Source organism: Choloepus didactylus, chromosome 4, assembly GCF_015220235.1.
Source record: "Choloepus didactylus isolate mChoDid1 chromosome 4, mChoDid1.pri, whole genome shotgun sequence".
NCBI classification, from domain to species: domain Eukaryota; kingdom Metazoa; phylum Chordata; class Mammalia; order Pilosa; family Megalonychidae; genus Choloepus; species Choloepus didactylus.
The window spans coordinates 123,691,559-123,707,384 of NC_051310.1; the positions used below are offsets into that span (position 1 = coordinate 123,691,559).

Below are 15,826 nucleotides of genomic sequence, written 5' to 3' on the forward strand. Positions count from 1 at the left end.
GTCTATTATTTTAAAAAAAAGGAAAATAACAAGTATTGGGGTGGATGCAGAGAAACTGGAACTCTAGTCCATTGTTGGAGGGAATGTAAAATGGTGCAGCCACTGTGCAAAGCAAAATAGCATCCCTCAAAAAGTTAAATATAGAATTACCATTTGACCTAGCCGTCCCACTTCTAAGTATATACCCAAAAATAGAGAAAACAGGGTCACAAACATATACTTGTACACTAAAGTTTACAGCAGCATTAGTAGCAATAGCCAAAAGCTGAAAACAACCACGTATCCATAAACAAATGAATGGATAAACAAAATATGGTACATACACACAATGGTATATTACTTGGCTATAAGAAAAATGAAGTTATGAATCATGCTACAACATGGAAGATCCTACAAAATATTATGGTCAGTGAAATAAGCAAGACACACAAGGCCAAAACTTGTATGACATCACTTATAAGAGATGACTAGTAACAGCAGATTTGCAGAGATAGCAGATTAGAGAGTACTGAGGGAGGGAGAATGGGGGAGGGAAAAAGAAAGTAAAAGATTAACTATTGCCTATATTTCTTTCCCTGTCCTCGTCAACTACATTTTTTTTTACTTGCAAGGAGAAATTATAATTAAATTAGGGTAAGAACTGGAAAAAGTTTGAAAGCAGCCATTTTGCTTCTCTAAGGAGTGCTACTATATACACATACACACACACATCAATTAACAATAGGAATGATGATGTTTACAGAAGGATACTTAGAGTAGGAAAACCAAATTTAGTACTCAGAAAGAAGAAACATATGTTTTGATACATTGTCTGGTCATACAACCTCACTAAATTTTTTCTAACTATCAATCTGATTCTGGTCTAGTCAAAAAAATTGAGTTACATATATCTGCAGAGTTTAAGAAACAAATTATCATCTGAGCATTAGCGATGAATATTATTCTTTATTCAACCTTTTTCCAGAGACCATTTTACTTCTATTCCTACCAAATTATCAGTGTTAATTCTATATAGGTATTCTCAAGATTAAGTTTATGGTAGTGGGAAGGATTTTTAAATATTAATGCTCTTTTTAAATAGAAGACTGGAACATCCAAATACAAAACACATTTTCAGTGGCTTTTAGAAAATATGTGCTTACAAAAAAACATGCAGACATTTACAAATGCAATACCTATACCTATACCTATATATTTATGTTCAGTTTATAAGTCATTGCACTGAGCATTTATAGCTTTGGGCACTTTTTTGTATGTATATTATATATCAAATTAAAAAGTTTAAAATTCAGCATTTACATGGAATCACTAATTTTACATTTACTTACTATTACTTCCTCAGCTTGTCGAACCAGGTCAGCTGTTTTTGCCTCCAGTTCTGCATTTAAACGCCTAAAAGCAGAAAATAATTTAATAATTAGGATTGTGGTAGTTTGGAGCTGTGTACCCCAGAAAAATGTTTTTAAACTTAATCCAATCCTGTGGGTATGAACCCATTGAAAGTAGGAACTTTTGATGAGACTACTTCAGTTAAGGTGTGGCCCAACTCAATCACAATGAGCCTTAATCCTATTACTGGGGTCCTTTATAAGCAGAATGAAATTCAGAAAGATAGAGAGGAAGCCCCAGGAAGCAAGAGCTGAAGGTCAAGGGAACCCAGAAGAGAAAGGAGAGGTCAGAAGAGGCCACCATGTCCATTGCCACGTGATAAAGAAGCCAAGGACCAAAGATCACCAGCAGCCTGACTTAGAATGCCAGTCTTCAGGAAGAAAGCATCACCTTGATGATGCCTTAATTTGGACTTTCCCTAGCCTCAAAACCGTGAGTCAATAAATTTCCATTGTTTAAACAAATCCATTGTATGGTATTTGTTTGAGCAGCAAGGAAACTAAAACAGAGATATAATGAAGATATAACAAAAACTAAAATAATTAAATTTCAGTAACAATACTTTAGCGAGTGATCTAATCAACAAATGCCAAAACATACAAGTTACATTTAAACATTTTTAGAGCAGTTGTAGATATACAGAAAAATCATACAGAAAGTCAAGAATTCCAATATAACCCTCACACATACATACACATACACACACACACACACACACACACACAGTTTTCCCTATTACTAGTTTTTCCTATTACTAACATTTTGCATTAGTGCATACACATTACATTTTTACCTTAAAATTAACATAGCTATTAGAAGTAACTTCTCTGCACCTCCCCATTGATTCCCCCTTCCTTGTGGTAGGAACTCAAACAGTATAACTCCTGGTCTCTCTCTGGCCCTTTACTCACTTAAGGTGGAATGACTTACTTTGACTAATAAATTTGGGAACAATAAACTGAATGGGTTCAACTCAGTTCCATTCTTGGTCTTCTTTACATTAGCCTGCCTACAGAGAGCAAAGTTCTAACTTTGCTTCTCCAGAAACAGGCCCTGCCCTAAGCTGGGGACAGGAGTGAAATGGGTGGGGGTGAGGGCTATCCTGGTCTGGAATGTTGCTGTGACTGGGGAGATAACTCTGGGGTATACTGAGCAAATCCATTGTGTCTCACACCTTGGCTACATACTTCAATATCAGCTTCATCAGAAATAAAGGTGATTAACTTTACCTCCCTCCACCATGTTTTATCTTTCAATTTGTTTGGAACCTAGCAAAGAATTGGAATACTATATATCTGGTCCCATGAAGACTATAAGAATGACAATACCACTGAAAGGAATTGTTTTTAAAGGAACAATTTGCTCATAATCCTACCACCCTAATCCAAGCATTTTCATTTTTAACATTCCCTTCAAGTTTTCATCTACAGCATATACACAATTTTATACTACGTCCCTATAACAATATAGAAAGAATATGGTTATCTCTACATAAACTTTATAATTATCACCTTAAATGGCTATACAATACCCTATGAATTGCAGTTAACATATAATATATTAAACTCTGATCCTACTATTGGTTCAAGTCCCTTTTTTAACTTTTAAAGGTTAACATGATAACAAACATCTTCAAAAGCATATAACACTTTCTCCTACTGAAAGTCAAATTTCTAGGCTCTTTGAAGATAGATGGAGACATGTTTAGCAATTTTTAAAATGAGATATTTTGCTGTTTGTTTAGATATGTGATTCAGAAGTCACAAGAATGCAAACCAAGGACAACCTCCACTCCCAAAATAATAAAAAAAAAAAAGCACTGTACCACCTCTTATAACATTAAAATGTTAAGAAATATTTTATATATCAGGATGACTTAATCAAAAGAAAAATATTTAATAGAGACTTAAAAGTACAATTACCTGATTTTTCGAATTTCCCTAACAAGAATCATGAGTACATACATGGAAGCTTCTGGTCAATCTAGTAGACTGAGATAACCATTCTTCTGTTTCAAACCTGTAGAAATGATGGATTAAAATATAATGAAGAATATAGTGCTAAGCTCAAACTCAGACAAGGGAAATATCATGGTACTAAGAACAAAGCAGTCACTCAATGTGAGAACAGTAAACAGAAGCCCAAACAGCTTAACAGGTAGAGCCTGATGCATGTGTGGGAGACCTGAAGAAGTTTGTCACATAAAGAAACAAACTACCCTATGATAACACAGACTACAAAAACTCTAACCATAACCTTACACAGACAGAAATAAAGCTAACCATGTGTAGAAAAGATTCTCTGTAAATAATTAGAGGACAGAGAGGTGGAATCCAAATTCATCTAAACTTTAATATAGAAAGCTGGCCTGAAACCAATGAAAACTCTAGTAGCTGAAAAGAGTAAACCTGAAACCGCCCTACAGAGATATTTACTCACCTAGAAAATATTGGACTCTCTCAGAAAGCAAAGTCTGCTAAAGATGACCTCACAAAGATAACAAAACACATAAAGAAACAACTACCAAGAGGAAGAATCAGCAGATGCCACAAAAGGGAAACTTTGTACTACAAGAACTAAAGATAATCACACAATCTAAAAACAGTTTTTAAATAAGCATTTTTATTTTGCAAAATAAAGGCAAGACTAGAAACCATTAAGCAAGAACCCGAGCATTAAAAAGAACACTGAGTTTGAAAAAGAAACAAACAGAATTTATATAAATGAAAAACAAAAGTCACTGAAATTAAAAACTAAAAAGGTATGTTGAATGGACTGGACTAAAGAGGCGATGAATGAGTTAGAAGACAGATATGAGGAAATCACTACAACACAGTACAAAGAGACAAAGGGATTTTTAAAAATACAAAACAGACATCCATAGAAAACAGACTGTATAACAAAGACAGATGTATAACTATCTACTATCTTACAGAGTTGCAGAAGGAAATCCCAAGAGAAGGAGGGGATGTCAATATCAGAACAGAGAATGGCCAACAATTATCCAGAATTGAAGCAAGACATGGATTTCAGGCAGAATAAAGAAAACAAATCTATACCTACACACATAACAGTGAAACTGCAGAATGTCAATGGAAAAGAGAATACTACTTAAACTACCAGAAATATTATTTTAAAAGAACAGAGAAAACTCATCTACCAGAGTGATTATGTAAAAAGCTGACAGTAGATGATTCATCAACACCTTTAGATTCCAACAGACAATGAAATGGTACCTTAATGGGCTGAGGAAGGGAAAATTGTCCACCTAAAACTCTATGTTCCACTAAACTGTCATTGAAGAAGAAATTCAAAGTAACAAAATTTTCAGAAAAGACCAGAGCGTTTAAGACTCAGATTTTCACATAAAGACTTTCCGCTCATACTTTCACTCCCATTATAGAAAGGAGGAAATGGAACCTGGAAAAAAGAATCATGAGCAATGAAATTAGAAAACTCTTCTAAATTATTACAGCCTATAAAAATAACATTAATTATAAACTTAGGAAGTTTTCAAAATGTAGAAGAAATAAAGTACTGTCTAACTTGAAAGACAAGGGAAAGCCAAATTAAACCATTTGAAGGTCCTTCTAAATCAGTAAAGAAAAAATAAAGATAAAATGAAAACCCATTCAATCTAGTAGAAGACAGAGAAGAGCTAAAGAGAAGGCACTGTAAATAGAAAACACAAAATTAGATGGCCAAAATCATTTCAAATATATTAGTAATTCTGATAAATGTAAATAAATTAAACTCACTTTTATAAGGTAGCAATTCTCAGACTGGACATAAAAGGAAAGATCTTAAAGTAAAATGACACAGAAAGTTTGAAAATAAAGGATTGAGAAAAGATATAACATAATTTTTTGTTTCTTGTACTACATGTAAAGAACTTCAAAATCATCACTCCTGTCCTCAGACAGAAAAAAAAAGCTGAACTGAAAACCAACAACTCTTCTTAGATCTATCAGAGAATTGAGGTCACAGGGCAAACTGCTGCCCAGAAAACCGGAGAGACAGGCAAATACAGATATTACTGATTACCAGGAGCAGAAGCCACCACTGGAGTACGAAACTGGTAGGGGCACTTTAAGGGCAATGGACTAGCTGCTGCAGACTAAATGTGGACAGTTTAAAAAATAAATACTCCTGGGGGCCCAGTCTTAGTGTAGGACCTACACACTTCTGTGAGTTTTACCTCAGGACTCCCACTAGGTTCTCAGGGTGAGTATCAGAGGAAAGTCCTTTAGTGATTCCAACAAAGGGAGAGAAAAAGTAATCCTTCTGAAAAACACCCAGAGCACTCTGTTCTTAACAACAACTATTTTACTATTTTACTAGAGCCTAACCTGCTTGGTTTTACCTGAACATAACTGAGAAGGGGAAAGGAAATATACAACTTCAGCCCCCTCCAGCCTTCAACACACCAACAGGGAAAGACCCACTCCAGCCCCCTATCATCTTCCAGTCTCATATAAGGTTGGGGGGGGTGGGGGTGGGGAATAAGACACAACTGTGGAGGTCACAGGCCAGGGCACAGGCTCACTAAAAGAATTAGACCTAATCATATGATTTAGAATGATAACCCGACCCACCTTATCACATCAATAGGGCTCCTGTATGACAACAGGGGATTATAGCTGAAAGATACACTAGGCTCAGAACCTACTTAAGAAGGAGTATCTAGGAAAAATAAGGAGAAAAGGGGAGACAAAAACGACACTAGAGAAAATTTTAGCCTCCAACACCTACAGCTACAGCAAACAGTAAACACACCCTAACTCCTAGCCACACAAACATAAAATCTCACACTAAAGGCCTATTTACCTCAATTCCTTTTTCCTAGTCTATCATGTTCAGCTTCCAACAAAAAATTACAAAGCATGCTAAAAGGCAAAAACCACAGTCTGAAAAGATAGAGGAAGCAGCAGCATCAGACTCAGAAATAGCACAAAATTTGGAATTAGCAGACTAGGAATTTAAAATAAATATGATTAATAGGCTGAGGAATCTAATGGAAAAAGTGGAAAACAAACAAGAACAGGAAGTTGATGTAAGCAAAAAATGGGAATTCTAAGAAAGAATCAAAGGGAAATTCTATAAATCACAAATACTGTAATAGACTGAACAAGTTCAAGGAAAGAATCTGTGGGCTTGAAGATGTCAGTAGAAGCTTCCCAAACTGACCAAAGAAAATGTAGAGTGAAAAAGATAGAAAGGAATACCCTAGAACTACGGGACAATTACAAAGGTGCATCATATGGTTATTGAGAATACGAAAAAGGAACAGAAGAAATATTTGAACTAATAATGGCTGAGAAATTTCAAACTCAGAGAACAACAAGGAGGTGGGGCAAGAAGGCAGCATAGAGGGGTATGGAATTTAGTTAGTCCTCTAGAGCAACTAGTAAATAGCCAGGAACAACTAGTAAATAGTCTGGAACAAATGCTGGGGGATGACCGTGACCGTCCACATATCGAACAACGGCCTGCAATGGGTGGAATGGCTGAGATCGCAGCATAAAAACTGTAAGTAAAAACAGCAGACCCGCGCCAGGAGTCCCCTGCCACCACAGCCTAAGCTGCAAAACCTCGCTGTGGGAGAAAGCAGCAGTCCCTGTCAGGAGCAAGTGAATACAGCTCAACCTAGCTCCGATGGAGGTTTTAACTAACAGACATGGATGGCTGAATACAAGCTACAAACACAGACAAACCCTTAACAAGCAGCAAAGCTCTCAGTGAAGAAGAGGTGGGCTGATGGGAAAAAAAAAAAACAGAGGCTTTTGGAGACAGCTAAGCATAAAATACTCCAAAAAGCGTGTGCCCCAAGAAAAGGAGCACAGAAGACTGGGTGCTATCTGGCTAACAGGCAAAACTGGGGGACCAGAGACAGGCTCTGAAAAGGGGCTTTCTCTCCCCTTTGTGTTCTCTCTCAATTGGAGTGGCTGAGTGGAGAAAGCCTCAGTTTTCAGTGCTCTGATGCAGGCAAGGATGGAATTAACAGAGTCAGAAAGACAAAGGAGTAATTCAAATGCAGAAGATAACTCCCTAGGGGGTGTATCTTCCCTAAGATGAAGGAGGTGGGGCCCAGCTCAAGTGCTGGCCCTCCCTTAAGAACTCAGACCCCAGGGCCTAGGGGAAAACAGTCAAAACAGCAACAACCTAAGCTGAGAACTAAAAGGACCACACCTCTTTACACCAGTCGGGAGTGACAGGCTGATAGGTGCCACCTGCTGGACAGGTTAGGAAAAGCACCGCAGCTAGAGGCCTCATAGGAAACACTGTTAATCTTCTAAGACACACCCTCAGGGAAACCTGATACTGAATATTGCCCCTATCTGAGACCTGAGCCCATTCTAACCTGGGAAAATCTGATTGGGGTAATCAAGGAAACCAGATGCATAGACAACAGAAAACTACAAATCACATTAGGAAGAACAAAGATATGGCACAGTCAAAGGAACAAACTTATACTTCAACTGAGATACAGGAATTGAAACAACTAATTATTAATCGAACAAATCTCCTAAAACATTCCAAAAATCAAATCAATGAGTTGAGGGAAGATATGGCAAAAGAGATGAAGAATATAAAGAAAACACTGGGCGAATATAAGGAAGAACTTGAAAGTCTGAAAAACAACTGGTAGAATCTAGGGAAATGAAAGGCACAACACAAGAGATGAAAAACACAATGGAGACATATAACAGATTTCAAGAGACAGAAGAAAACAATCAGAAATTGGAGAACAAGACACCTGAAATCCTACACACAAAAGAACAAATAGGGAAAAGAATGGAAAAATCTGAGCAACATCTCAGGGAATTGAATGACAACATTAAAAGCATCAATGTATGTGTCATGACACCCATGGTGTCCCAGAATGAGAAAAGAAGGGAAAGGGGGCAGAAGCAATAATGGAGGAAACAATCACTGAAAATATCCCATCTCTTATAAAAGACATAAAATTACAGATCCAAGAAGTGCAGCATACCCCAAAACAGAACAGATCTGAATAGATCTATGCCAAGACACTTAATAATCAGACTATCAAACATCAAAGAGAGAATCCTGAAAGCAGCAAGAGAAAAGTGATCCATCACATACAAGGGAAGCGTGATAAGACTATGTGCAGACTTCTCAGCAGAAACCAAGGAGGCAAGAAGGCAGTGGTGTAATATATTTAAGATACTGAAAGAGAAAAACCACCAACGAAAAATTTTACATTCGGCAAAACTGTCCTTCAAATATGAGGAAGAGTTTAAAATATTCTCTGACAGACAATGACAGAGTTTGTGCACAAGATACCTGTTTTACAGGAAATACTAAAGGGAGCACTACAGACAGATAGGAGAAGACAGGAGAGAGATTTTGATACACAATTTTGGGTGATAGTAGCACAACAATGTAAGTACACTGAACAAAGATGACTTTGAGTATGGTTGAAAGAGAAAGGTTAGGGGTCTGTGGGACACCAGAAGGGAAGAAGGAAGGTGAAGACTGGGACTGTATAGCTTAGTAAAACCTAGAGTGGTCCACGAGTATGATAAAATGTACAAATATGTTTCTATATGAGGGAGAACAAATGAATATCAACCTTACAAGGTGTTGAAAAGGGGGTGGTGTTGGGGAAAAATTACAATCATTGCAAACTAGAGTCTATAGTTAACAGAAACATCATATTATGCTTCCTTTAGTGTAACAAGGCAACATACCAAAGCTGAGTGCCTATAGGAGGAGGATATAAGAGAGGGGTATGGGATTCTTGGCATTGGTGATGTTGTCTGACTCTTTCATTGTACTTTATTTTTATCTTTTCTTCTGTTGTTTGTGCCAGCTTGAAAGTATTATGTCCCCCCAAACGCCATTATCTTTGATGTAATCTTGTGTGGATCGATGTATCAGTTTTGATTAAATTGTGATTCTTTGAGTGTTTCCATGGAGATATGCCCCACCCAACTGTGAGTGATGACTCTAGTTGGATAATTTCCATAGAGGTATGGCCCCACCCATTCAGGGTGGGCCTTGATCAGTGGAGCCACATAAATGAGCTGACAAACAGAAGGAACTCAGTGCAGCTGAGAATGACATTTTGAAGAGGAGCTACAGCCAAGAGGGACACTTTGAAGAAAGCACAGGAGCTGCAGATGAGAGACAGTTAGAAGACGGCCGTTGAAAGCAGACTCTTGCTCCAGAGAAACTGAGAGAGGACAAATACCCCAAGTGCAACTAAGAGTGACATTTTTGAGGAACTGCAGCCTAGAGAGGAACGTCCTGAGAGAAAGCCATTTTGAAACCAGAACTTTGGAGCAGACACTGGCCACATGCCTTCCCAGCTAACAGAGGTTTTCCGGACACCATTGTCCATCCTCTAGTGAAGGTACCCGATTGCTGATGTGTTACCTTGGACACTTTATGGCCTTAAGACTGTAACCGTGTAACCAAATAAATCCCCTTTATAAAAGCCAATCCATTTCTGGTGTTTTGCATCCCAGCAGCATTAGCAAACTAGAACATTGCTTTTTAGCTGTCATTTTTTTTTTCTTTCTTTTTCTGTTTCCTTTGTCTCTCTACCTTTTTTGACTCTTCCTCTTTCTTTGTGGAAGAAACGAAAATGTCTATATATAAATAGTGGTGGTGATGGTGAATGCATAATTACATGATTATACAGGGAATCATCAAGTGTTTAGTTAGAACAGAATGTATGATGTGTGAACAAAACTGTCTTAAAAAAATGGATGAATCTTGAGGACATTATATTGAGTGAAATAAGTCAGACACAAAAAGACAAACTGTGTATGATCTCACTGATAGGAACTAATTATAAAATGTAAACTCACAGGCGTGAAATGTAGGTTACCAGGATATAGAATTAGGCTAAAGAATGGGGAGCAGTTGCTTAATATGACCAGAATGTTTAACTCAGTTGAACTTAAGCATTTGGAAATGGATAGAGGTGACAGTAGCACATTATTGTGAGAATAACTAACAGTGCTGAATGGTGTCTGAATGTGGAGGAAAGGGGAAGTTTAGAGTCACATATGTCACTAGAAGAAAAGTTGGAGGTTAAAACATGGGAATATATAACAGTGAATCTTGTGGTGGACAATGTCCATGATTAACTGTACAAATATTAGAAATTTCTTTCATGAACTACAACAAATGTGTGACACTATAGAAGTTAATAATAGAGGGGTATATAGGGAAAAAATGTACCCACTGCAAACCAAGTACTACAGTTAGTAATATTTTAACATTCTTTCATCAACAATAACAAATGTACTGTACCAATACTATGAGTCAATTATGGTGGGGGCGTTTTAGCAGTATGGGATGATTTTTATTTTTTATTTTTATTTCTTTTCTAAAGTAATGAAAATGTTCTGAAATTGAAAACAAATTAATTGTGATGAACACATAACTATATAATGGTACCATGAACAACTGACTGACAGTATGGTATGTGAATAGTCTCAATAAAATGGAATTTAAAAAAATATACAACTAGGCATATCATATTCAATCTTCAGAAAATCAAAACAGAGAAAATTTTGAACTTATGTATAGAAGAACAAAGATAAGAATTACACTGGACTTCTCTTCAGAAACCATGCAAACAAGAAGTGAAGTGAAATATTTAAGTGTTGAAAGAAAATACATCCAACCTACAATTAAGTATCCAGAAAAATTATCCTTCAAAAGTGAAGAAGAAATAAAGATGTTCTTATACAAATAAAAGTTGAAAGAATTTTTTGCCAGTAGACCTACTGTAAAGAAATGTTAAAAGAAGCTCTTCAGAGACAAAGAAAAGGAAACCCAGAAGCTCTTATCTATGGAAAGAAAGGAATAGCATCAGAAAAGGCATAAATGATGGTAAAATAAAATCTTTTGTTTTTATTATTCTTAATTGGTCAAACAGATAATATTTAGTTCAAAATAATAGCAACAGTGGATTAAGTGATTTCAGTTTATGCATAAATGAAATGAATGACAGCAACTTTATAAGGGACAAGAGGGAAGAATTGGGAATACTTTGTTAAAAGGTATTGTGCACTACACATGAAACAGTAATTTTATTTCAAAGTGGACTTAGATTAGTTGTAAGAATATACTGCAAACTCTAAGGCTAATATTTAAAATATTTTTAAATGAAGTATAATTGCAATACAAAGCAAGGAGAAAAAACAGACTGATACAGAATTCTCAATTAAAACCAGAGAAAGCAGAAAAATAATAGATTTAAAAAACAAAGAACAAAGATAAAGAATAGAAAATAGCTACACACATAGGAGATACTAATCCAGTATCAATGATCACTTCAAATGTATATTATCTAAATACACCATTTAAAACAGTGAAGACTGTCATAGTGGTTTTTAAAAATATCCCAACTATAAGTTGTCTGCAAGAAATCCACTTTAAATGTAAAGACACAGATAGATACAAGTAACAAGGATTAAAGCAGAAATAAATGATATGGAGAACAAAAAAACAACAGAGAGAATAAATAAAACCAAAAGTTGGTCTTTAAGAAGATCAACAGGATTGACAAACTCTTAGATAGACCAACAAAGTCAAAAAGAGACAAGAACCAAATGAACAAAATAATAAATGAGGGAGGAGGGATTACTGCAGATTCTGAGGAAATTTTTTAAAAAAATCATAAGAGGGTACTATCAACAACTGTATGCCAACAAACTAGATAATTTAGAGAAAATATAAAGACACAGATAGATAAAAGTAAAGAAGTACAGAATGGTACTCCATGCTAACACCAATCAAAAGAAAGCTGAAATTAATATAGTTACTCCAGACAAAGCAGACTTCAGGGATAATTATCAGGCAAAAAGATAATTACATAATGATAAAAGGATCAATTCCCCCAAAAAGTATAATAACTCTTAATGTGTATGTGCCTAATAATAGTGGGTCAAAATACATGAGGCAAAAAGTGATAGAACTCCGGAAAGAAACAGATAAATTTACTGTTATATTTGGAGACTTCAACACTCCCTTACAAGCAACTGACAGATCCAGCTGGCAGAAAAATCAGTAGACATAGCAGAACTGAAGAGCACTACCAATCAACTTGATACAATGGGCATTTATCAAATACTCCATCAAACAACAGCAGAATACACATTCTTCTCAAGGACACACAGAATATTCAAACACAAACCACATCCTAGGTAATAAAATGCACCTTAACAAAATTAAAAGAATAGAAATCATACAAAATATATCCTCAGGTTGAAATGGAATTAAACTAAAAATCAGTAACAGAAAGACTGCTAGAAAATCCCCAAATATTTGGAGATTGAACAACACTTCTAAATAACACATGGGTCAAAGAAGCAGCATCAAGAGAAATTTTAAAATATTTTGAACTAAATGGAAATGCAACATCAAAAATTTGTGGAATTCAACAAAAGCAGTGCTTAGAGGGAAATTTATACTATTTGAATGCATACATTAATAAAGAAGAAACATCTCATATCAACAATCTAAATTTGACCTTAAGAAACTAGAAAAAGAACAGCAAATTAAAGCCAAAAAAAAAAAAAGGTAGACCAAAATCAATGAAACTGGCTTCCAAGAAGATGGCAGATCATAAAGAGACAGAGCAAAATTCTCCTCCATGAAAAACACTAGATAAAGGTCAGAAAGTACTCCAGAACAGCATCTCCAGGGTTGCACCAGCTGGGCAGGGACTCCTACAGCCATAGTGAGTATGTACTTGGAGAAACTGAGAGACTGCATTTAAGACCGGTGAGTGTTCGGCACAGAACACCGCCAGGAAATGGGCCGTTGCAGCTGGCTGACAAGCACATAGGGGAGCAGCCTTCCAGACCCTAGGCAACTGTCTTCAGCATTTGGCTTTGGTGACACTTTGCAGGCCAAGAGCCCCCATGTCATGGAATGGTGGTTGAAGCAGGCAGAGAAGCACAGAAAGGGGCAGCTTTCCATGCCACAGGAAGCCATTTCTTCAATTGGCTGGGAAGATAGCCCTTTACAGCCCCACAGCAGAGAGTTTCCTTGAGGGAATTTGAGATTTGGCAGGCTTGTGATAGCATCCACTCTTCCGCCACAGAAGCCCACAATGTGCACAGCCTAGAGGCAACAGCGACACATCGAAGTACCAGGAACCCTCCCCAAATCCGAGGGACTCATGGGAGCATGGCAGAAAGGGAATGTGGGGCATTTGAGCTGGAAGGTGAGATGCACAGCTCTCTAATCCCAGAGTACTCTACCCACAGCCCCGGGAACAGCCAGAACCACTGGGTCCTTGGAGAAGACTCCCTGACAAACTATGTAGGGTATGCCCCCACCCACCCACAGGGCTGGCAATTGTCAGTGCACATGGAAAATTGGTGCACTGATTGGATTTCCACATTTTGGACCCTCTCTCAGTACACAGACAAAGTTGGGGGAAACTGGCTTGAGGGGAAGAGCTGGCTCAAGAGCACCATCTGCTGGTGGGTCAGGGAAAGTGCACTCCACCAAGCTGTAGGTCTGCCAAATTATGGATAAAAGTTCAAATAATCCTGCATATCCTAATAGAATCCTATCAGATAAACAAATGCCAAGAGGCCAAAAACAACAGAAAATTATAAAGCATATGAAGAAACCAGAAAATATGGATAATCCAAACATCCAAATTAAAAAGACAGAGGACACACAGAACTTGGAGCAATTAATCAAAGAACTACATGCAAACATCAGTGTCATGGCTCAGGATATAAAGGACATGAAGAAGACCGTAGAAGAGCATAAAGAATTTACAAGAGAAAATTTAAAAATAGCAGATCTTATAGAAATAAAAGATACTGTTAATCAAATTAAAAATATTCTTGAGACACATAAAAGAGATTTGAAGAGGCAGAGGAACAAATTAGTGATCTCAAGGAAACATCAATGGAATGTGAAAGTACAAAAGAACGAATGGGGAAAAAAACTGAAAATTCTGAAATGAATCTCAGGGAAATGATGGACACCATGAACCACACAAATCTAAGAATCACAGGTAGTCTGGAAGGTGAAGAGAAAAGAAGGGTATATGAAGACACTGTTGGGGAAAACTTCCCAACCCTTCTAAATGACATAAATATGCTTATAAACGATGCCCAATGAACTCCAAATAGAATAAATTCAAATAAACTCACTTCGAGACATATTCTGATCAGATTGTCAAATGCTGAAGAGAAGAAAGCTCTGAAAGCAGCAAGGGAGAAGTGCATCACCACATACAAGGGAAACAACATAAGACTACGTACTGACTACTCAGCAGGCATCATGGAGGCAAGAAGGCAGTGGCATAACATATTTAAAATTATGAAAGAGAAAAACTGCCAACCAAGAATTCTTTATCCAGCAAAACTCAACTTGAAAATTGAGGGAGAGCTTAAAATATTCCTAGACAAACAAATGATGAGAGAATTTGTTAACATAAGACCAACCCTATAAAAAATACTAAAGAGAGCTCTACCAGCTGCGACAAAAAGACAGGAGACAGGGGCCTGGAGAAGGGCACAGAACTGAAGAGTATTAGTAAGGGTAACTTAAAGAAAATAAAGAGAGGGAAAAATATATCTGACAAATAAAAACCAATGGATGAGATGGCTGATTCAAGAACTGCCTTCACAGTAATAACATTGATTAAACTCCCCAATTAAAAGACAGAATGGATTGGCAGAATGGATTAAAAACATGAACCATCAACATGCTGTTTACAAGACACTCATCTTAGACCCAGTGACACCAAGAGATTGAAAGTGAAAGGATGGAAAAAACATTCCACGCAAGCTACAGCCAAAAGAAAGCAAGGGTAGCAATAATAATCAAAGATAAAACAGGCTTCAAATACAAGGATGTCATAAGAGACAAAGAAGGACACAATATACTAATAGGAGGGACAATTCACCAAGAAGAAATAACAATCATAAATGTTTATGCACCCAATCAAGGTGCTCCAAAGTCCGAGATAAGCATTGGCAAAACTGAAGGAAGTGATAGATATTTCCAGAATAATCATGGGAGACTTCAATACACCACTCTCTCCTATCAACCAAAGGAGCAACAAGGAAATTGAGAAGCTGAGCAGTGTGATAAACGAATTAGACTTAACAGACATATTTAGAGCATTACATCCCAAATTAACAGTATATACATTCCTTTCTAGTGCTCATGGAACCTTCTCCAGGATAGATCATATGCTGAGGCATACAACAAGCCTGAATGAATTTTAAAAGACTGAAATTATTCAAAGCACATTCTCTGAACACAATAACAATCAAGGATCTAGAACATACACAAATATCTGGAGATTAAACAACATACTCCTAAACAATCAGTGAGTAAAAGATGAAATTGCAAGACAAAGTGCTAAATATCTAGAGAAAAAAAAAAACGAGAACACAACATTTCAAAACTTGATGGG

The 15,826-nt window shown here is 36.8% G+C and overlaps 1 protein-coding gene across 1 annotated transcript in view; it reads right to left on the minus strand.

Moving 5' to 3' along the window:
* The window catches only part of TEX9 (testis expressed 9), a 147,197-nt gene that overhangs the window by 87,605 nt on the left and 43,766 nt on the right, over positions 1-15,826 (minus strand). The window contains exon 3 of the mRNA XM_037833873.1: positions 1,329-1,392. Coding sequence (XP_037689801.1) covers positions 1,329-1,392 — 64 coding nt within the window. The remainder of the gene's footprint in view (positions 1-1,328; positions 1,393-15,826) is intronic.